Genomic DNA, 22,843 nt, shown 5'->3' with positions numbered 1-22,843 from the left:
CTGCCAATCAGCTCGCGAGAATGACGGACTTCATCGCAGTTCTCGCGAGCTGATTGGCAGGTTGCGGCACACCAGGATTTGCGCTACGAAGGGATGCACGTTAGCGAAAGCTACACATACAGAACGCGACATGCTCAATTCTCAACAACTATCCACTCTGTGCAGTATTTCATCTACCGTAATCTGACACTTTGCTACTACTCGATCTTACTATAACCTTAAACCAAGGTAAGTCATCCAACCCTCCGCAACTATCCTCTTGCTACTGTCGCTTAGCTTACGCCATTCTTTTTCTCGCTCACTAGTACGTCGATCCTGTACTATACACTGGTCCTTGCTGATCCATTGTGCTATGACATGTGCACATTCCAGAGGCTTTTCCATTGCCAAAAAATGGCCAGTGCCTTCAACTATCTTTTCTTCTACCTTTCTTACTTCGGACGGCTCCTTCGAGTATGAGAGTGTTGCCGTCCCGTCAAGCCAGAGTCTCCTGAGTGTAGGAATACTCAAAGTGCTCTGTTCACCACACAAGTATAGCGTGCTACATGCTATGAGGCCGAGCATGTGGTACATATCGGCTGGGCCTGTTTGATGGGCAATATCCTGGCCGTTTGTCTTCCCAGAGCGGATGAAGGAAGGTTTGATATAGTTTACAAGCTCTTGATACCGTCCTGTGACCAAATCAATAGAATCATTCTCTCTCTCAATTGCATTCGCATTGTCCTGAATTGAATGTTTCATGAAAAGACTCAGTACTTGTGGATCCCAGGCACCAAAGTGTTTATGCAACGCCTTCTCCGCATCCTTTCTCGTTGGCCACTGCGTCCTGCGCCGCAAAGTGACTTTTCCAAGATAAAGACTTCCAAGGGCCATCTGAGGGGGTCCAATGGCAGGGTCCAGTAGTATCATAGTACTAAAGATTTTGCGAGAAATAACAGACAGTGCTGCTCTTAAGATTACTGTCAGTAGAACTTATATCAGATATTGGCCCGATGTGTTCTACGTACATCTGACAGCCTCCCATGCTATGTCCTATACCAACAATAGGTTGTTGCATTTGTTCATTAAAGTGTTTCATGACGTGTAAAAGATCCTCTGAGTGATCTTGCCATGATGCTTCGAGTGATGTCCGTTAATTGATGAATGCGTGAATTGTATTCAAAATAGACTTACTTTCAGTAAATTGGGATGACTCATTCAGCGCTAGGCTGGCTCCTTGGTGTGCAGTATCTGCAATCCAAATCGACGTGATACCTACATTTCTTGAGGCTAGAGCTGTGTGCAGATGATTCCACAATGGTTCATAGAGTTCCTGATGCTGTTAACACTGTACCCGAATAGGAGTCCTAACTTGATGACATACTTTTGAGAATCCGTTAGCATGTGCGGCCACTATAGTTACGTTGAATTGGCTTCCTACTAAGGCGACTTGGGGGTAGTATTGCTTGACTAGTAGCCGCACGTTGCGGGTGCTAATTTCAGCTGCTTTTGGTAAGCGAGGACACAAGACTATATGCTCCTTAACGTGCAGAGAAGACATTAGGTGAAGTCGGATTGATTTTTCTGAGTGTGGTAGTATGTAAGAAGATAGATACAGGATTTTCGAGTTTATAAGATAGCTTGTAGTACCAGAGGTTTCTGATGACAAGGTACTAACAAAGTGCCCGACTCATCTAACTGTGAAGATCTTCCTTAGATGATCTCGGGTTCGGTCTTGAGATGCGCGTGAGGGGGTTGAGCAAGAGCGGTTGGTTTGCTACACTCGCATGCACTTGCAGCTTCCGGTTTGTGTGAGCAGGCAACTTTTGATCCCACGCCCAGCCCCTCCCTTCTAGTGGTGACCTTACCCAAATAGTACTAGCGCCAGCCGACATTGCTATGAGTCATTCTGCTGCTCGATCCCCTAACCAATGGGATTGGAGTGTCTACAAAGTCTAGGCCTTTTCAGAGCAAGTGCATACTGGACAAATCAATGTTCCGTGCGCGATGACAAACAAGCCGTGTGTGCAAAGCGGAAGCTGCAAGTGCATGGGAGTGTACGCGTGTACTTACGTCGATTATGACCGATATGCGCAGTCGCCTAAATGCAATCGTACGAGAAAAGTCTAGAAAAGCCCCGAAAGCATCCGAAAGGGGAGTCTGCTTCTGAGAAACTTCTTAAGATTTAAATGAAGAAGAATTGACTAACTCTCATGTCTGTTGTTCAATTGCGTTTTCATCCATACAAGTTATGAGTTTAAAGCAGACTGTTACCGAGTTTGTCTTACATCTTCCCTACCTATTTTTTTTCCCGTCGATTATAGCTGCCGCGTTAGGCTGTTATTTGGGCTATTTCTATTTATCTTTTGGTGGCAAAAGGCTTACTACGAATGCGACGTGGTATGCACTTACTGAGGATGCACTGAAGAATCATTCAAAGGCCAAAGAACAATGGACAGCAAATGCCAGGGAGCTGTTGTATGGCGGTCTGAAAAAGGTGATAGTTAAAGATTTACATACAAAAAGGATATGTCTGACAAATGGTTAAGATCCAAAACCCTATTGCGGTGATTTCTCCAACTGGACCGATGGTGTTTCTGCCAAACTCGTTCGCAAGTGAAATCCGCAACATGAAGGGACTTACCCTGGGTAAGGTTGTTGTGAATGTACGCTACACTATTTACTTATCTAATGAATATTACTGATCCCGTCCCTGTATAGAACTCTCTGGCTCGTTATGCTCGCTATGGAGGATTAGCTCCGGTCCTAGGGGTGGACTATCATGATATCGTGCAAGACGTTGTCAAGTCTGATCTCAATAGGTCTTTGGGTATGTAAAGAAAGCTTCGAATTATCTGAACGGTCAACTCACATGAATAGGTTTCATCATTGACGATATGAACGCCGAAGCGGAAGCCGCTATCATGGAGATGCTAGGAAACATTCCTGATTGGAATACCATTGATCTGAGACCTATAGTCCACCGCCTTGCTGCCCGCATATCTAGCCGCGTTTTTATTGGCTCCGAACTCTCAAATAATGCAGAATGGCTAGACATTGCCACATCGTACGCTACCAATGCAGGCAGGGCAACTCGAAAGCTCCGTAGCTTGCATCCATTATTGCGTCCTTTTGGGCAGTGGTGGTTTCCTGAACTCCGCTCCTCTAGGCGGCTCGTTGCCAAAGCGCGGAAAATTATCAATCCAATCGCGCAGGACCGTCTGCGGAGAAAGGCCAACGGGCAAAGTACAGAGAAAACTTCTGATATGCTGAGTTGGCTCGATGACCAGGCGAAGGCGAAGGGAGTAAAGATTGATTTTGCAGATTTTCAACTGTTATTTGTGGTGGTGGCGGTGCATACGACTACGGAGGCAGTCTCGATGCTCATGGCTGATCTGATTGAGAATAAGGAGGCAATCCCACAACTCAGAGAGGAGATTTCTTCGACTCTTTCAACTCACGGCTGGAAGAAGACATCTTTGGCTTCGATGAAGCTGCTTGACAGTGCGATGAAGGAGTCGCAGCGTATGAATCCAGTCTCCGACCGTAAGTGGCATAGCACTGCTTTTGGACCCGTTTCTCACATTCACAGTTGTAATGCAACGTATAGCTTTGGCCAACATCACCCTTTCTGATGGCACAATCATCCCCAAAGGCTACAAACTCGCCGTTGAGCACCGCCTTCAAGACCCAACTCTATATCCCAATGTCGATAAGTTTGAACTCGATCGTTTCTTGAAGCTAAGCCATACTGACAACAAATGGACTTTCGTCACTGGCTCGCCCGAGCACCTTAGTTTTGGATACGGGAAACATGTGTGCCCAGGGCGTTTCTTTGCTAGTAACGAGATCAAGATTATTGTTATAACGTGAACGGCAAGCGAGCCGACCACCCCACCAAGATCGCGCGACTCTTTACTTTCAGCTGCAATGTCTCAACAACACAACAGAGAAATACTCCCTTGTGAAGATAGAGTCATCCTAGCTACTCAGGCAATAGAAGAAGACGCGTCCTTAAGTGAGCGACGCGCTGCAGCAATCTACAACGTTCGTTGAAGCACCCTCCATGACCGACGCGCCGGAACGACGTCACGGCGCGATTCTCAAGCCAACTCGTCAAGGCTTACGAAGTACGAAGAAAACGCGCTTGTTCAATAGATAAGAAAGCTAGATGCGCGAGGGTTTGCGCCTACGCTAGGTTATGTGCGCGAAATGGCTAACCAATTGCTTGCTGTACGCGGTGGTGGCCAGGTTGGCGGGAAATGGGCCAGCAACCTCGTCTGTCGCAAGCCTGAGCTCAAAGCTCGACTGACTCGACAGCACAATCTCCAGAGAGTCCTGTGCAGCGATCCAGCGGTCATTAGCCCCTGGTTTGACCTCGTACAGAACACAAGGAGGAAGTACGGCATCCTAGATGAAGATACCTACAACTTTGACGAGACTGGCTTCACTATGGGTGTCGCAGGAAGCGTGAAGGTTGTTACTGCTTCAGAGAGACGCAATCGGCCTATAGGCGTTCAACCTGGCAGTCGTGAGTGGGTTACGTTGATCGCAGGAGTCAACGCGAAGGGCTGGGCTGTCCCGCCCTTCTTCATCGTTAAAGCCAAGAATCACGATAGCTCCTGGTATCACGACATACCAAAAGACTGGCGTATTGGGGTTAGCGACAACGGTTGGACAACAAATGAGCTTGGTCTAGCCTGGTTGCAGCACTTTATCAAGCATGCAGAGGCCCGCACGGTGGGTAGCCATCGGCTGCTTATTATTGACGGCCACGAAAGCCACAAGTCGCTTGCGTTCCAGGATCTTTGCGAGAAAAGCAAGATTGTTACCCTCTGTATGCCTGCACACTCGTCGCACATCCTTCAGCCGCTTGATGTGGGGTGTTTTGCGCCATTAAAGCGGGCGTATGGGAAAGAGATCAGAGGCTTGGCAAACAGTCACATTAACCATATCGAAAAGAAGGCATTCCTAGCCTCCTTTAAGGAGGTATTTAGCGGCTCGTTTTCAATGAAGAGTATCCAGTCAAGCTTCCAAGCAACTGGTATAGTCCCACACAACCCAGATGTTGTGTTGTCCAAGCTTGAAGTGAAGCCTCGCACGCCTACACCTCCTACACCAGCGGCTGCTGAATGGAACCCTAAAACACTAAGCAACGCCCGTGAGATAGAGGCTCAATCAACGCTTATTCGCGATCGGATTCGACAGCACAAGAGCTTCTCGCCAGCTTCTATCATTGAAATGCTAGACCAGCTGAAGAAAAGCGCCCAGATGATGGTGCATTCACAAGCGTTGCTAGCGGGTCAGGTCGCACGTCTTGAGAAGGCAAACAAGGCTGCATCTGAGCGCAAACAACGCAAAAGGAAGCGGATACAGGAGGGCGGAGACCTATCAAAGGCGGAGGCAGATGAATTAGTTGCTGAACAGGACGTTGAGGCACAACTAGAGGGGGAAACGCGTGAGGGTAGGTCTCGAACAGGTGCAGGCAGAGGCGGCAAAAGGCACTGCAAAAGCTGTAGGGAGGTAGGACACAACTCGCGCACGTGCAAGAAAAATACTGTAGATACTGAGCAGTAGTTTGATGTCTTGTACAATATGGTAGCTCGTTGTGGTGTTAGGTCATCTAATTTATATACAAAGGTGCGCAATCTTGGTGGGGTGGTCGGCTCGCTTGCCTGGCCGGTTCGCTTGCCGTTCACGTTATCTGATTGTGAATATAACCTCCCTCCCTACGCAGCGAACAACCCGGTAGGCCGAAAACAACCAATGAGAGCGTAAGGATAGCAGATCTTCCAACCTTACGCAGTGGCTCATTGGCTGCTTCCGGCTCACCGGGTCATTCGCAGCGTAAGAAGAGAAATTAATACTTGATCGTGTAAACGCTCTTAGGAAGTCCTTTGTGCAAGATACTTTTTGGTGGCATCAATGCTGATTTCAGAGACTGTATCGCCGCGAAGTAGTTTCAAAACTGGAATATCCACACCAACAGTCTGCAAGAACCAATTGCGGATCTCTACGGCGGACAGAGAGTCCACACCTAGATTAAGAAGCGACTTATTGGCATCGATTCTGTGGGACTCCAGCTGTGTCAGCCTCTCCAGCTTTATCAGAAAGGCCTGTTGAAATACTGTCGTAACATCCTCTTCTGAAATTGCATCCTCAAGGAGTTCTTTTACACTCTTTTCTGTCTTGTCGGTTCGCAAATCCTCCTTCCTAGCATTTTCTTCGCGGACATAGTGAGCGAAGCGCGGGTTGTGGTAGTGAGGTGGGCGGAGCTTTACGCCAGGGGCGTCGACAAATGTTTCGATGCCAGATACAATGTTCCAATTGCCCGGATGATCTGCACGGCTGCTCATAACGGCCTCAGCGAAGAGGTAATGCATATCGGTCTCTGACATGGGGTGATATTGAAGCTTACGAAGGTGGTTTTCAATATGCCGGTCACTCCTGGCAACGTACCCAATATCCGCAACCATGCCGATATGCATGACCGATGCAGCAAGACCTCGAGCACGGCGTTGAGCGCACATACTAGTCATGAATAGATTAGCGGCGTGGTAATTGGATTGACCACCATTGCCAAGGATACTAGTCAGTGAAGAAAAAAGTATGAAAAAATCCAAATTTAGTTCGTGGAAAATCTCATCCAGGACTTTTGACCCCTCAACCTTTGGTTCAAAAACTTTGCTCAAGGCACCAACGGTCATATTAGCAAAGAGCCTATCCTCGAGCACCATGGCTGCATTGCAAACGCCTGCTATCGTTGGAAGCGAATTTTTGATGGTGGTGTAGACGCCAAGGACCGATTTTCGATTGGACACATCCATCTTGTAGACCTTGACGGTAGCGCCTATCGCGGCCATGCTCTCAATCCAAGCACTGTCAACCTCAGCATTACGGCTGGTGAGCACTACATATCGAGCACCATGTTCGGCCATCCATCTGCAGAGAGAGCGCCCTAGATCTCCTGTCATACCAATCATGAGATAAGTCTTATCAGGAAGGAACAAGCCTTTGGGCTCCAGAGGCTTGACGGTAACAGGCAGTCGAGGCGCTGTCCAGTCAAATACAAGCGGGAAGTCCCTGCTAGGTCTGGTTGTACCTACATAACTCTGGACACTGACCGTCTCTACACTATCCAAGCTTAACAGACCCGTAGTTGCCCAGTTAAATGCAGCTTCTAGGAGGAAGCCATCGGCTGAAGAGACAATTTGGCTGAGACAATCAGGTCCATGGATGATGGTTTGTTGCAGGAGAGCACGGGAGAGTGCACCTGGTGGTTTAAAGCTAAGATTGATGAAGCAACCAGTGTTCCGAGGGATAATAGTACGTATATCTCGTTCTGTGGCGTGTGGATGTATAAAAGCCCAACCTTCTCCACATTTTTCACGATTAGAGGTTGCCGGGAAGACATCAACTGTATTTTCGTGCGCATGATGTCGTATTGCTGCAGCAAGTCGGACTCCGGGCTCATAAATAAGAGCAATACTGTTAGGCGAGATACATCTCAAAAGCTTTGCAGCAAGAACATGATTCGCGGTGTCCAACAGCAGCGTTGCGGAATTACCACTGAAATCATGGGGCAGAAAGAAGACGTGCTCCTTCGAGATACGAACAGAAGAGGCATTCGTATCAGAAATAGCAAGAACCGTATCTGAAGTACCCGAAACCACACCAAGAACGAAGGTGCATCTCTTTCCTAGACATACTGAGTACTTGACATCGATGGTCGTTTCGCCAGGCCTTATTGTGTTCTTTATCTCGAATAGAGCTGGTGCGCTGCTATTGTCGGCGTTGCTGAGCTCGATGCAGGTGCTCTCCTTCCAGAGGTTCTCGCTGATAGGACGGCGAGCCGCATTGAACCTATTATTCATCTCTTTATCTGGTAGGACACGTGGGATCAATATGTCATCTCCATCAAACACAAGTTCGGGCTCAGTTGTCCAGAGCATACTTTTCTCTGCCATGACTAATGGTTTGGCCAGAACTAAGCGAAAGAATGATTGTGCAACAATAGAGGGTTTGAGCCTTTCAACTGTTTTTACATCCAGGAATTGCAGCGTAAGATGGGGTAACTCGGTGGCAAGAGCGCGGCCGATTCCTACCATCATATTAGCGACCGGAGTTCCCTCATTACAGCCGCTGGTAATCCAGAAAACGACATTTGCGGTCGCAAATAGGTTTTGTAAATTACTCAGTCGCTGCTCGCTCATGATTTCCGAGAATAACGGCTTGTCCAGTTCTGTCAAGCAAATTACTGAAAATCTAGATGGTAGCCGACGAGAGTCTAGACCATCAATGTTATTAATCGCCACACAACTTGCCCATGGCGAAATGAGGCGCTTTGTATCGTATGCCAGTTGGGAAACCGATGATGTGTCTCCGCCGATAATGAGGACTTGCTCGCTAATAGGCATGCCTGTGGCGGCTAGTGGATCACGGAGAAGTCTGAGCTGGTCGTCGACCGCCTGACTAATCATCACAGAGCATGTATGCCTCGAGCGATCGGGAAAATCGTAGAATACGTCATCTACGCCTGAAAACCCCGTGTTACGGAGGATGTTGTCCCAAGCGATGGTCGAGACTCCAGGGCCTAGGCTGCGACCCTCCCCAGCTCCGAGCCACCATCCGGGTAGGGCGCCAAAAAGAAACAAAAGCCTGAGTTGATCTCCAGTGACCTCCATGAAGATCAAGTAGCCACCAGGTTTCAATAGAGACCTTATATGGCCCATTGTTCCAGACAACGTGCGTGTAGCATGAAGAACATTCGCAGCGATGACAACATCATACGCGCCGTTCTCGAACCCTTGGTCAACCACATCCTTCTCAATATCGAGCACCTTGAACACCATCTTACTCGCATGTTTGTCGAATTTGTGGGAGGCTTTTTCGAAAAACGCAGAGGATATATCGGTGTACTCGTACGAAGTGTAAGCTGACTCAATGGTGTCCAGGATGCGGTGAGTCGTGCCTCCGGTCCCTGCACCGATCTCCAAATACTTAGCACGGGGGTGCTTGTGTGCAATCTGCTGCACAGCACGGGCAATACAGTTATTCATCGTCTCGAAACCGCGACCTCGCATATAAAAGTCGTTGAGCATGTCATCCTGGAGCATGACTTCCAAAATCTGTGTTTCCCCACAGACAATTGATATGAGCTTTTCACTAACTGCGTGCATTAGGTTGAGGTCAATCTGACCTGGATGTTGAGCTCGAAGGTCTTCAATCGTTTCTCGAGTATCGCATAGCCATTCTTGCCGAACTACTGGGTTCCCGCCAGTTCTGATTGTCTCTATGTTTGCTTTTACGGCTTTGAGGAAGAGCTGGTGGTGCCACGCAAGGGTTTTGGCTTTCTCCACGGTTATTGCCTCAACAAGGCTTCGAAAGTGAAATAACGCGACTCGCTCTATGGCGTGGATGAGCTTACTTTCTTGCGCATCCTCCTTTCGGTCTCTAAGAAAATCTGTACCGCTGGCAATGTCTGTATCCCAGACAGTCTGGGAGAAAATCGAGCGATCGTTCTCTTCAGTAGGTTCGGCGACTGACTTTAGAGACAATCCCTCAACCTGGATGCCATTATGAATGCCATTCGAATCCAGAAGGTGAATGTCACCAACAATTGAAGATGCCGATGACTTTGTAACGTACGCCTGTATATGAGCCCTCACTTCAGGGTGAGAATATACAGGTATATGATCAGGATCCACGATGATGCGATCGATAGAGACGGGAAGATAGGGTGTCCAGAGAGTACTGGGAGCGGCCGGTGAAATGGAAGCTACAAAGATCGCCTGAAACATGACGTCCAATAGTGCAGGGTGAACCATAGATCCTGCTCCCATGCTATGGTTTTCCCATACCGCAAGAGCATGGGAGTGGTTCAGCATCCGCTCAGCATGATCTAGACCTTTAAAAAGGCCTTGGTAGCTTAAGCCGAGTTCTTCGACAGTGGAGTAAAATCTGTCTAGATCAACAGGTGAGAGATCAGTACAGAAGTGTGCAGCTGGCGGCAACTTCACATCAACTCCGCTTCCAAGGTGAATTATGATCCTACCTGACACAGTCTTCTCAAGAGTGCCAACAGTCTCGTCAGCACAAACATAGCAAGAGAACTCAGCCTCGAGGAGGTCCATATTCTCATCATGTATCCCAAAGTCTGCATTTAGTCGTTTGACAGAAAACACAGTCTCAAGGCTAGATTGATCCTCTTCTAAGACCAAAGCCTTTCGGATGCAAATATCTCGAAGCTCAAACAGCCTAACGTGCCGATCCCCTACCAAAGCCTTGGAGGCCTCCAAGGCCATTGTCACGTAGCCAGCAGCAGGAAACAGAACTTGACCCTGGAATTTGTGGCCCCGGATCCAAGGGATTTCGGTCAATCGTAGCACATTGCGCCACCGCAGCTCATAATCAGAGTCATCTGCAGTACGGCGACCCAAGAGCTCATGTGGAACGTCCTTACGAAGGCGGTGGTTACGGGAGATGCGTCCTTCCTTCCAGTAAACCTTATCATGGTCCCATGCGTATGCTGGCAACCCTTTCAGCATCTGAAACTTGATGTGGCTACTGCTGCAAGCTTTCCAGTACCCCGTCAAGTCAACAGAAGATGGACCAAGCTTGGACCATAGACGCCCTAATCCATCAGAAAATGTTTCGATTCCATGTCCACGGCGCATGAAGCTCAGATACGGCGGTGATGATTCAAGCACCGCTTCCATGACTTGGGTGGTGGGCCCCTTCAGTGCGAAGTGCGGTCCTATCTCTACGATTGATTCGAAGGGGCCGCTGTTCCAAATTGAACATTGGACGGCCTGGGAAAACAAAACTGGCTTCACCATGTTGTCAACCCAGTATTCTCCTGTCAAAGCTCCTTGCTCCTCGCTTGACGATTGAACATCCCCGGATACGCTAGATATCCAGATGCAGTCCGACCGAGCTTGGCTTACTTGGATGTTACAAGCCTTCAGAGATGTTAGATAAGGTTCGGCGCAGGGAATCATATGGTGAGAGTGGTAAGCAGTGTCGACTCGTAACAACCTGGAAAATATGTTCTCCTTCTCAAAGTATGCATGGGCTTCTTGAACAGCGTCAAGGTCTCCCGACAATGTGATGCTAGACGGAGAGTTGCTGGCAGCAAGCACTAAACGCCCAGCCCATTCAACCTTCTCGCAGAACTGAAGGGCAGCTTCATACGAAAGCTCAGCAGCTACCATTCCACCCCTCTTCCCACCAGTTCCATGCGACCTTTTAGCATGAAAGCCCCTGTAATAGGCAATAGCCATAGCATCCGCTGCAGAAATGATCCCTGATGCGTAGGCAGCAGCGATTTCGCCAGAAGAGTGGCCCACCACAGCATCTAGCTTAACACCTGCTGCGAACATAAGATCCACGATGGCAATCTGTATAGCAGTACACAGTGGTTGGCTAAGTTCCGCTTCATTGAGTCGAGATGTTTCAACTGTGGCGAAGAGTTCAGATATCAAAGACCAAGAAGGGGGATCAGGCAAAGCTACAAGAGCTGCCTCGCTTCGGTCGATTGACTCTCGGAAGAGATATGAATTTTGAATAAACTCTTTTCCCATAGTAGCCCATTGTGCGCCTTGACCAGTGAAAATCCCAAGAACCCTAGGAATTTCACTTGGGTACAACAGCTTTGTGTCAATGGTTGTGTTATGAAGGCCACTGGAACCTGCATTCTGGAGATAGGCTTCCATGGACTCGATCAACCTAGCGTGCGTGGAGCCCGAGAAATGCTGCTTGACCGGAAATTCGGTGCGTTTTCTTTGTAGAACCCAGGCTAGGTTTTGCAGATCAACTGCAGGATTCGTTTTGATGTAGCTGGTGAAGTTGCTGATCGTTGCCAATAAAGACGATTTCGAGCAGGCCGAGAATGTCAACGGGCCATGGAAAGACCTTTCCTGTAAAACATGCGTTCCCTGCATTTCAGGCTCATAGCTCTCCAGGATAACATGCGCGTTTGTCCCACCAAAACCAAAGCTATTGACGCTAGCTCGGCGGGGGCCGTGTATGTCCTGCGGCCACGGTTTTGCCGCTTGAAGTATCTTTAAGTTTCTGTAATATGGCCCAATCAATGGATTCAAGTCGTTGAAAAGCATATTGGCGGGTATGGTGCGATTTTGGATTGCCAGAGAGGCTTTTAGCAGACCTGCTAGGCCTGCACATCCCTCCAGGTGTCCAATCACTGTTTTGATGGACCCAACGTAGATTTCTGCATCCTCTCCAGAATGCGAAAAAAATGCCTCTGCGATGGCCTGGGCCTCGATGGGGTCACCTGCTGGGGTTCCGGTTCCATGACATTCAAAATACTGGCAGCGATCTGCCAACGGGTCCAATCCAGCGCTGCGGTATGTCGATTTGATCAATGCTGCCTGTGCTGCAGCACTGGGCATGGTGATTCCCTGTGTGCGCCCATCAGAACTGACTCCTGTTTCCCTGATGACACACTCGATATGATCACCATCGGCTATGGCCCTCGTTAATGGCTTCAGGAAGACCGCTGCACATCCCTCGCCTCTTGCATAACCATTTGCCGATTTGTCCCACATACGTGAGCGAGATTCTGGTGACAGCATTTGTAATGTTGACTCGGCGATATACATTGCAGGATCAAGAAGAATATTGGCACCCCCCACAATGGCAGCTGTAGATTCACCGCTCCGTAAGCTTTGCACTGCTTGATGTAGCGCAACCAAGGAACTAGAACAAGCTGTGTCAATGGTCATGGATACGCCTTTGAGATCAAACACGTAGGAAATACGGTTAGAAACAATGCTGCGAGCTGTTCCAGTTGCCGCATGGGTGGCAATCGTCTCGGTATCGCGCATCTGCAGATCCCACCAATCGGAATTCATGACACCAACAAACACAGACGTGTGGGTACCCTGCATTTGCTCCATTGTATATCCAGCAGCTTCAAGTGCTTCATAAACAGCCTCGAGGAGAATACGTTGAGCAGGATCCATACCATCGGCTTCTCGAGGGTTGATGTGGAAAAAGGGTGCATCAAATGCTCGTATATCTTCGGAAAGAAGGTACGATCGGTTTCTGACATTCGTACTGCCGTGGTGGTTCGCATTACCATTGTAGAACTTCGACAAGACCAATCTGTCATCAGGAAACTCACGCAATATGTCTCTAGGATCTCTCAACAACTCCCAGAGTTTATGAGGCGAGTTTGCACCACCTGGAAAGCGACATGCGGACCCGATAACAGCAATTGGTTCTCTAAGAGGCGTCATTGTCCAGTCAAGGGATTGCGTGGTTGAATCGAAAAACGTATCGTGCTATCGAATGTCCAGGGGCGAGGTTATTATTGCTCAGGAGGAACTACCGCACGGTTTTTGTCCTATTTAGTTGGCAGGAGCGTGAGTGCCGAGCTTCCCCCATGAATACAAGCCCCGAAATCGGTTGTTTTGTGCGCGGTCTCGTGACGTCATCGACCAGGAAAACGATCTCCATTGGAACAGAATGTGCCGAAGCCGAAACTCTCCGTTGTTTTGCCTCATACCGAATAGTTGCAGGTAGCTCCGGGTGGTCAGTTTGTCTCAAAATCACGTTCCTCTTGATCAAAGTCCATCCCTATGTACGGAGAAACCCCGTGGGTCGAGAATGTCCAAGCTAGTGCTGTAGCTAAGTTTAACAAATAGAGGACAACAACCCACTGAAAAAATAGCAGCACTCTGTCACTAGCTGCCAATAAATTGTGTGTGTAGTGCAAAGACAAGGAAAGCCCACAAGTGTGAACAAGGTCGACAGTAGCTAACCAAGAAACAGAAACGTCATTTTTAGACAAATTAACAGGGCGAAGCTGGTTGCGATTATTCGGCACAAGGCAGAAGTACGGACGTTTTGAGCTTCGGCACATTGTGTTCTGGTGGGAATCGTTTTCTGGGTCCGGGACCGAGGGACGGAACGGGAGATAAGCCCCAGCGCATAAAACAACGGACTTCGGGACTCGGGTGAATGCGGAAAGTTCGATGCTCACCCTCCTGCTAGCTGACTTGGACACGGAAGCTGTACTTGAGTTATATCTATCATGCTCGAGCCTATGTGGATAAGTCGAGCCACCAACGCATGGTCCCCCAAAATTTCCTGCAGCCACGAAGCTCTTCAACTCTGATATTACTCGGATACGTGATTCTGAGCTATCTTTGACTGCACGGCTATCTTGTCTAGTAAGTAAATTACAAGGTCTACAATATTCAAGAGCCTCACCTAAATGCAGCCTAGATCCTGCCTTTTTTTCATACATACGTGTTTGTGCGTTGCGAAGCCTCCGGGACTGTATCGCTGTTGAGATGGATGATGAGATACCCCCATTTTCTCTCGTCGGACGTCATGTTCAAGATTATATCCAGCAAGTTGCTGGTGAGTCCAAAGTTGATCCTACCTTAATCGAGAATATTCTCCCATGCACTCCCTGGCAAGCACGTCTCTTAACGACCGCTACTGAACAGCATGAGGGCACTTTACGAGCTGTCTTGGAGTTGGGAGAGGACGTGGGGTGGTCGCGATTCTACGCCGCGTGGTCAAAAGTCGTCCAGGCAGCCTCTATACTGCGTACTCGAATTATAAAGCACGACAAGTATGGAGTATTCCAAGTCATCATGAAGGAAGATGCAGCATGGAAATTTTCCGAAGCGACTGCCAAGGAGTCGGACAACCAGCCGGTAGAGGGTTCATTTGGTCAACCCCTTTCTACGTACGCCATCGTGACGGATGGAGATTCTCGCAAGTTCTTATGGACTATGGATCGCGCTATGTTTGATCCCCACATGATAAGGAGACTCACGACCATGCTTAGCGAAGCGTATCATGAGCGTGCCTTTGCTGGGCTGAAAGGATTTGATTGTTTCCTCAAGAACCTACAGGATCGAGACGAAGCCAAGTACAAAGCCTTTTGGACAATGAATCTCGAAGGTAGTAATGCCTTCAGTTTTCCTACCTCGCCTGGTCCCCCGGAACCAACTATTGTTTCCAGGTATGAGAGCCCATGGTCACTATTGCCCCTGGTGTCACCGAAGCTGGATAGTTCAAACCTGGTGCATGCATCGTTAGCCGTCGTCTTAGGTCGATATTTTGGAGAAGGCGACGTTGTTTTCGGAGCGTTGTCATCACAAAGAGACACCAGCCTCCCAGATGCTGACATGATAATGGGGCCTGCGATGACGGAGTTTCCCATTCGCATACAGGTTGTACAGGACCAGCCGGTAGCATCTCTATTGGAGGCTGTGGCCCTGGAATCTCTGACTAGGAGACCCTTTGAGCATACAGATGTATCGGAAATCTCAAACCTAAACGAGGACACACAGCGGGGTTCTACATATCAAACACTGATGCTACTTCATGAGGCTGAAAACTGCTTCCAAGATGATCGGTCTATTGGTACATGGATTGATGAGACAGCAATGATGTTTGGAGCACATCCGCTAGTATTACAGTGTTTTCTTGTTGATGGTCGGGTAAAAGTCGTGGCCAATTACGATCAGAACGTTTTGCGGAGTAGAGAGGCCGAAGCATTGGCAGAGGCCCTCATACTCGTTATGCGTCAAATAATTGAAGCTGAACCGAGCAAAAAAGTCAAAGAGATTGACTGTTTGACGCCTTCTGAGTTAGAAAGAGTCTGGACCTGGAATGCTGCTTTGCCGGCCCCTATTGAGAGCTGCGTACACACTCTGATAGAACAGCAATCTAGCAGGCAACCTACAGCATTGGCAGTGTGTGCTTGGGATGGCAACTTGACGTATGGCGAGCTAGAGAGTCTGTCTAATCGCCTTGCACACTATCTTGCCAGGTTGGACGTTGGTCAGGGTACTGTGGTTCCTCTCCTTTTCGAGAAGTCGATGTGGGTACAAGTGGCAATTCTGGCTGTGCTGAAAGTTGGATGTGCATTTGTGTTGCTCGATCCTTCAGGAACTGCGGGTCGCCGGAAGCACCAACTGGAGAGGGTAGGCGGACGGATTGTTCTTACATCGGAGCGATATTCGGATCTTGCTCTTGGTGCTCACCACTTTGCGGTAGCTGTTGGGTCGCACTCAGCATCTTCTTGGAATGCTCTACCTGTGCAAGGGCTTACCTGTCCGTCACCATCCTCCATTGCCTACGTAATATTCACCTCTGGTAGTACCGGAGAGCCAAAGGGTATATCAGTTCCGCATCGGTCAGTAAGCAGCAGTAGCAAGTACCATGGCATCCGAGCTGGCGTTTCGCCATCTTCGCGAGTCTTGCAGTTCGCCTCCTACACCTTCGATGCATCGGTGTTCGAAATCATCACAACATTGGTTTTCGGGGGCTGTGTTTGTGTGCCTTCTGATCAAGAACGTTTAGGCGATATAGGTCGATTGATAACCTCCATGGATGTTAACGTGGCCTTCTTGGTGCCATCGGTATCCAGGGTGCTTGAGCCGTCAGAGGTCCCCTCGTTAAAGACGTTGATTATTGGCGGAGAGCCCAGTACTCGCACAGATCTTCAGAGATGGGCACATCTCCCTACTTTAATTAACGGGTATGGACCAACTGAATGCACTGTATTTTCAAACATGCATAACGTGGATTTGAGTATATGGAACCACAGTACCATTGGGAAGGCTGTGGGTTCGTCGAGCTGGGTCGTAAGCCAGGTTGATCATACCAAACTGGCCCAAATTGGGGCTATCGGGGAGCTTCTGATCGAGGGACCAATATTATCACATGGATACCTGCGCGACCCAGAGAAAACATCCGCTTCCTTCATCCAAGACCCTCCATGGTTACTGCAAGGCGGCTGCGGCTACCCCGGCCGGCGCGGGAAGTTGTACAAAACCGGAGACCTGGTACGATATAACGATGATGGCACTTTGTGCTTTGTTAGGCGTAAAGACGAACAGGTCAAGATTCGTGGACAGCGGATGGAACTGGGTGAGGTAGAACACTACGTCCGCGAGTGTGTCCAGGGAGTTGTGCAAGCTGCCAGCGAGATTCTATTGCCGGCCTGGGAAAATGCCAAACCAGTATTAGCGGCTTTCGTTACCACAATCAAGTCTTTGAACGAAGAAGCCAAGAATTTGGCCACTTATCGAATTAGTGCTATGGGATTGGGAATAGAGGAATCTCGCAAACTAGCAGAGAATCTCCCGGAGTACATGGTACCGACAGTATACTTCACCATAAGTCGAATGCCAATAACGGCATCTGGAAAAATCGACCGGAAGAAACTGCGTGATCTAGGCGCCGAGTTTTTGACGCAACAGGCGATAGAGCAAAAAAACACCAAAGGCCTAATTCAAGAACGATCGATGGGGGTGACCGAGCAGCAGATTCAACAGGCTTGGTCAAGAGTTTTGAATATTGACTCAGCGTTCATAGGCCTGGATGACAATTTTTTTCGTCTTGGGGGCGACTCCATCTCAACCATGTCCCTTGTGGCCGAGTTACGCAAACTCAAAATCCACATATCCATCGATGACATATTCAACCAACCGACATTGCGGGACTTAGCTGGGTCGGTAACAGCTATCGCACCCCACGATGAAGGCCGTACCGGAGGATCTAAGAAGGATGAAATGTCACCACAAGCCTTTGCTCTATCGCCAATGCAGGAACTATTTTTCAGACTTCAGACTGACCCCAATATCTGCTTTGACCAATGTTACCTCCTTGGGCTTGAACAAAGGGTTTCGTTCGAGGACGTAGACAGGGCCTTCCGGACAATCATAGGACGACATGCTGTTCTCCGTACACGGTTCAATAGAGGCATGGATGGCAAGTGGGAACAACGCATTGCTACCAGTGTATCCGAAAGTTACGTCTTCAACTCTGTCACAGTCTCTGGTGACCGTGAGTGCGCTCAGATGATATCTCAAGCTAGGGGCAAGTTGAATATCATGTCTGGCCCGTTGTTTGCGGCTTTGCTTATTGAAGGAACTGAAGAACAGAGGCTGTTTATCTGTATTCACCATGCTGTCATGGATATGGTGTCTTGGAGGATTTTGCTTCGAGAGCTTGAGCAGCTGCTTCTTGACGGGCAACTGACAGTCCCACCTGGAATGTCTTTTCAAGAGTGGTGCTCTCTGCAGGACAAGCACATAAGCGAGAGCTTTGCTCCTGTTCAGGCTGCTGATGACGAGAAACCCAAGGTTCCGAGAGGGTGGGAACTTGCTCCAGATGTTGATGGAATTCTTAGGATTGAGTCTTTTGTAGTCGACCAGCGAGTCAGCTCAAAGATTATGGGCATGAGCAACGACGCTCTACAAACAAAGCCTATCGAGCTGATGCTCGCAGCTTTGACCAGCTCTTTCAATCTCGCATTCCCAGATTTTCAACATCCCCGTATCTTCGTCGAGAGCCATGGTCGCGAAGCATGGGACAACAACATTGATGTTTCTCGCACAGTTGGATGGTTTACTACCCTTTTCCCTATCCAGGTGTACCCAGGATCTTCTTTGTTGGAAACTATTAGTCAGACTAAAGACTATCTGCGCGGTTTGCCTCGTAGAGGTTGGTCCTACTTCGCGTCTAAATTTGTTACGGAGCAGGAGAAGGCAGCCTTCGTATCTAAATTCCCTGTCGATGTAACCTTCAACTATGTCGGAATGTTCCAGCAGTTGGAACGAACTGATTCGCTGTTCAAGACATTGTCACTTCCGGAGAATTGTCGACCGGTATCCCTACCACAGTCAAAAAGGTTGGGATTGTTCGAGCTAGAGGTAAGTCTAGAGGACGGTTGTATCAAGGTGGCGCTTTTATATCCTGAGTCTGCCAACACTAAGAAAGAGGTTGAGCTTTGGATGGGAAATTTTAAAGAAGCTTTTGCCGAAATAGCGCACACGCTTGCGAGCGTGTGAGGTCCCTCCCTGTGTGAAGGAAAACCCTGTGGGCCGGAATCAATCAACGGAACAGAGTATCATGTCAGGAAAGATGCTATCCCTACACTCTCATTGGCTGTTTCCGGCCCATAGGGTTTTCCGTCACACAGGGAGGGACTTTAACGTCTATCCCTCAGTGACAGAATCCCTGTGTGCCTGGACCGGCCAATCACGTCGCTTGAATCACAGACTTCTGCCCAAAATCAGCGGTCTGATTGGCCGGTCCAGGCACACAGGGTGTCCCGCCACGACAGGATGGACGTTAAGTATTAATCTATGTAAAAGAAGAACTTGTGAGAGTTGATCACAACGAGTGCACTAAAGAAATCCGTCCATCCTTTAACGTTATACCCATTGCTTTCAAGTCCCGTCTTCCCTTTCATCCCTCCCTGTGCAGCGAACTACCCGGTGGGCCGAACTCAGCCAATGAGACGCCGCGCTAGGTCGGAATGTCTGCTATTCTTGCGCTCTTATTGGCCGGCTTCGGCCCACGGGGTTGTTCGTTGCGTAAGGAGGGAGGTTAAAGAGAAAGTCGTCAATATGGCCTGGTGACCATGAGGCTGAAGAGATTGTAACGGGCTGAACGCCCTTTGGACAGCTCCTCGATGGAATCTCGGTCTACTCGCAAAATCCGGGTGCTACCTCGAGCACCCGGATTCTCTGCGCATCGTCCGAACGTCGCTCAGACGATGGCCGCAGGACCCAGAAGCTGCCTCGTGCACCTAGACCATACCGGCCCGATTGTTACTCAGGCAACTAGCTTGTATATAGATAACCACGTAGCTAGGAGCTTAGCTCCCTATCGAATACAACCTCTTGTATACCTCGCGATTGCTCTACGGAGCGCAGCCCCTTACAGAGATGACTCTTCGAAACTTGGATCGGCTTGGAGCAGATGACCAGAAGATTGTGGGACTGGATCACCCAGCTGCAGCTGCTAGTCGGCTTGACAGTAGCCTGCCACAAGACTCGGTATCACGACTCCGCCTTGAGCAATCGCGCCGTGGTGGACACACGCATGACCGGTCTTAGCCGAGAACTCTTGGTGGAGATCGTGTAAATGCCGCACAGTGGAGGGCGGCACACCAAGCTTAGAAGTCGCGATGGCCCAGCCTTATGCAGCTGCCCAAAGCAGTCTTCACGAAGCCCGACCAAGTTTCCTCAGAGGCAGTACTTGGGTCCGTACCCCAGACCGACATCCAAGGCGTCGGGTGGGCCGTTTCCGCCACAGTCCGCCACAGTCCGCCACTTCCGGAATGCTCAATGGCATCTGCGCCCTCTCCGTTGAAGGAGAGCGTTCTTGGCGACATCAAGTGCCCACTTGTGGTGAACACTCTCTGTTACAAAGTGCAGACAAGTCGTAAGCTTGGCGTCACCCACATCGAATTGACTGTGCAATGCCGTTCAGCTCAAACATCGCCCGCCGTATCTCTAGTGTGCATGCAGAAGGCTTTTTTCGCGCTGGCTTGGCCAAGCTTTCTGCCGGCTTCTTCCTTTTGCGGTTGACCGAGATAGCACCTAGTGCGGTCCGTTGCTCTATCTCTGCTCGCTCGAAGTCGATCACCATGACGTGCTCAGTCCTCTCGTTCTAAAGTATGTTGCGAGGCATCAGATCCTTGTGCAGCACTCCCAGCCCGTGGATGGGTCGAAGCCGCTCGTAGATAGACGCCTCCCATCGCAGGCGATGGGCGAAGTAGGCGGGCGTGCACTTCGCTGCCACAACATATCCGTGCGATCGCAGACGGACGCGGAAGAGCACACCACACGCTCCAGGCAGGCTCATAGGATTACAATCCGTGTCTAGGTCAACCGCAAGCTGTTGACGCATAAGGGCAAGGAAGGCTGGCCGGTCAATCTGGTGGAATCCCTCTCCGTGGTCTCTGGCGTTAGGACAATACACTCCCATGCACTTGCAGTTTCCGCTTTACACCCACGGCTTGTTTGTCACCCTGCACAGGGAATCGATTATTCTAGAAGACACATGCTCTAAAAAGGCTTAGACTGTGTAGATATCTCGATTCCATTGGTCCGAGTATCGAGCGGCGGGTTGACTCATAGCAACGCTAGTAAAAACTAGCACTATCTGGGTAAGGTCACCACTAAACGAGAAGGGCTGGGCATGGGACCAAGAGTCGCCTGCTTACGGAAACCGGAAGCTGCAAATGCATGGGAGTGTATCTATCAAGCACACCGCCGTCTACAAGCCCGCGAAGGCATGCCTGCGTGCAGTATTGCTTGTCCCTTGTTCTCTGGCCACGGCCATGCCCTCGCTCACGCCCACGCCCGCGCGGGGTTGGCGAGCTACGGGTAGCCTTCTGCGTGCGCAACACGTGCTGCGGCGACGACTGCTGTCGGCTCGGTGTGTCCGGATCAGGCTCTGACTCTGGCTCGTCGTCGTTGGCCTCGTGTTGCTGCTCTGCCTGTCGGCAGCTAGGCGAGCTCTATTTCTCTCTTCCACCGCGCAGCTGCACAGGCGACATGCGCAGGAAGCTGTCGTCCTCTGGAGGCTGGTACTCCGACGACTGCGTCATGCCTTCAGGGATCGCGTCCAGCAGCTCGTCGTACACCACCTCCCAGCTGCGCAGTTGTGCCGCTGCCTTAGCCCGCCATCGCTGCGACCGCGGCGGTGTCTTCAGCGCCTGGAGGGTAAAGGCCAGCATCTGGCCCACTGCTGTCAGGTGCAACCGGTTTCCACCCTCTGAGCCGGCTGTCCACCCCGTCGTCTCTCCCACGTCGTCCTTTGGCACCGAGAGGAAGTAGTGCACCGTCCTGGGGTCGTCTCCTATATGTAGGAAGATGTAAGCTTCACCCGTGCATACGCACCCGTACTCCACTCCGATCCGGACCATGTAGGAGAAGGCCTGGGTAATGACCACGGCGACCAGCCGGCGAAAGCGGTCTCTCAACGTCTCGTCGTCGCGGCACTGCACCACCTCGTCGAGTTCCATCTCGCCTAGTCCCTCGTAGACGTAGCCGAGCGAGAGCTTGTGCAGCGCCTTGTACTCGAGGATAAAGGCCGCAATGCGGTCCTGAGCGCTTCGAGTCGTGCCCGTGTTGTATACGCAAACTGGTCGGCCCGGGGACGCGACGAGCTTGCTGTGCTTTTGCGACCAGCGTCCTCCGCTTCTGCCGTACCTGTCGAGCCTGACGGCCGTGTCTCCTTCGCTTTGGCTTTCGCTTTCGCCTGCAGACGCGGTGACTGCCGTCGCCCGGTCCCCGACACCATCAGCTGCTCCATGTCCTCTTCCAGCTGCTCCTCCGGGCTGAGCGTATTGGCGTGGTTCTCAAAGTTCACCGAGCCCTGCAGCCCAAACTTCTGCCGCGGTCGACGGTCGCTGTGCATGCCCTGGATGATCAGCGATACCTGGTCTTCGACGGTGTGCCGCTGGAAGAGGTTCAGGTCCAGCTCCGAGCTCATCATCCGCCGCCGCACGGCCTCGCCCGTCTCCTCGAGTGTGTGCAGCGACGTGAAATGTCGTACGGACGCGAAGCCGGACTCCATCAAATCGTCCCAGATGGTGGCTGTCGCGCAGGGAAGTCGGCCCACAGGGCCAGCCTTTCCGGGCGAAGCTTGTTGTTTGCGTTGGTAGGGCTGCCTCGTGTCGACAATGTCGGATCGGTCTGGACGGTGAGGCCGGAGTGGAGATGGGTGTGGCAGGCATGGAGGAACTCGGGAAGGGCTGTCTTGCGCGTCTGCTCTGCCGCTCTTTCCTGGCCTCGCTTCGCCTCCTTGCGCCTGCATTGTTCCTCCTCCCGTGCTGCTTCCGCTTCTCTCTGGGCGTTCTCCGCTGCTTCACGCCTGCGTTGTTCCTTCAGATATAGACACTTGTAATCCGGCGACTCCTCGGCCATGTTGTACACCGAACACCAACTTTTGTTACAAGCAACAAAAGGAACTCCACCCTTGATGAAGGAGTTGGCGCGGAACGCCAACCGACGACCACGTCAGAAGGTAACGATCAACGCGGGGCGCTGATCACGTGACTGACATCCCGCCAAGG

General features: G+C 50.3%; 3 protein-coding genes across 3 annotated transcripts; 1 reads left to right on the top strand and 2 right to left on the bottom strand.

The window, feature by feature from the left end:
* Positions 1-5,864: 5,864 nt before the first annotated feature.
* On the bottom strand, positions 5,865-10,526 carry ACTTS3 (putative secondary metabolism biosynthetic enzyme; the record flags this gene model as incomplete). The annotated part of the gene is made up of 4 exons (XM_051737676.1): positions 5,865-7,033; positions 7,086-7,098; positions 7,689-7,966; positions 8,261-10,526. 4 exons carry the CDS (start codon positions 10,524-10,526, stop codon positions 5,865-5,867), a joined length of 3,726 nt encoding a protein of 1,241 aa, XP_051582567.1.
* A 6,012-nt stretch (positions 10,527-16,538) lies between these two features.
* Positions 16,539-18,821, top strand: ACTTS4 (putative secondary metabolism biosynthetic enzyme; the record flags this gene model as incomplete). The annotated part of the gene is made up of 2 exons (XM_051737675.1): positions 16,539-16,547; positions 16,587-18,821. 2 exons carry the CDS (start codon positions 16,539-16,541, stop codon positions 18,819-18,821), a joined length of 2,244 nt encoding a protein of 747 aa, XP_051582566.1.
* Positions 18,822-21,283: 2,462 nt separating this feature from the next.
* On the bottom strand, positions 21,284-22,694 carry J4E82_011468 (uncharacterized protein; the record flags this gene model as incomplete). The annotated part of the gene is made up of 3 exons (XM_051737674.1): positions 21,284-21,909; positions 21,978-22,434; positions 22,470-22,694. The coding sequence occupies 3 exons, from the start codon at positions 22,692-22,694 to the stop codon at positions 21,284-21,286; spliced, it is 1,308 nt and encodes a 435-aa protein (XP_051582565.1).
* Positions 22,695-22,843: the final 149 nt, after the last annotated feature.

Source organism: Alternaria postmessia (assembly GCF_024291825.1).
Source record: "Alternaria postmessia strain BMP 2775 chromosome Unknown scaffold_208, whole genome shotgun sequence".
NCBI lineage: Eukaryota > Fungi > Ascomycota > Dothideomycetes > Pleosporales > Pleosporaceae > Alternaria > Alternaria postmessia.
This window is presented reverse-complemented; position numbering and strand designations above follow the sequence as displayed.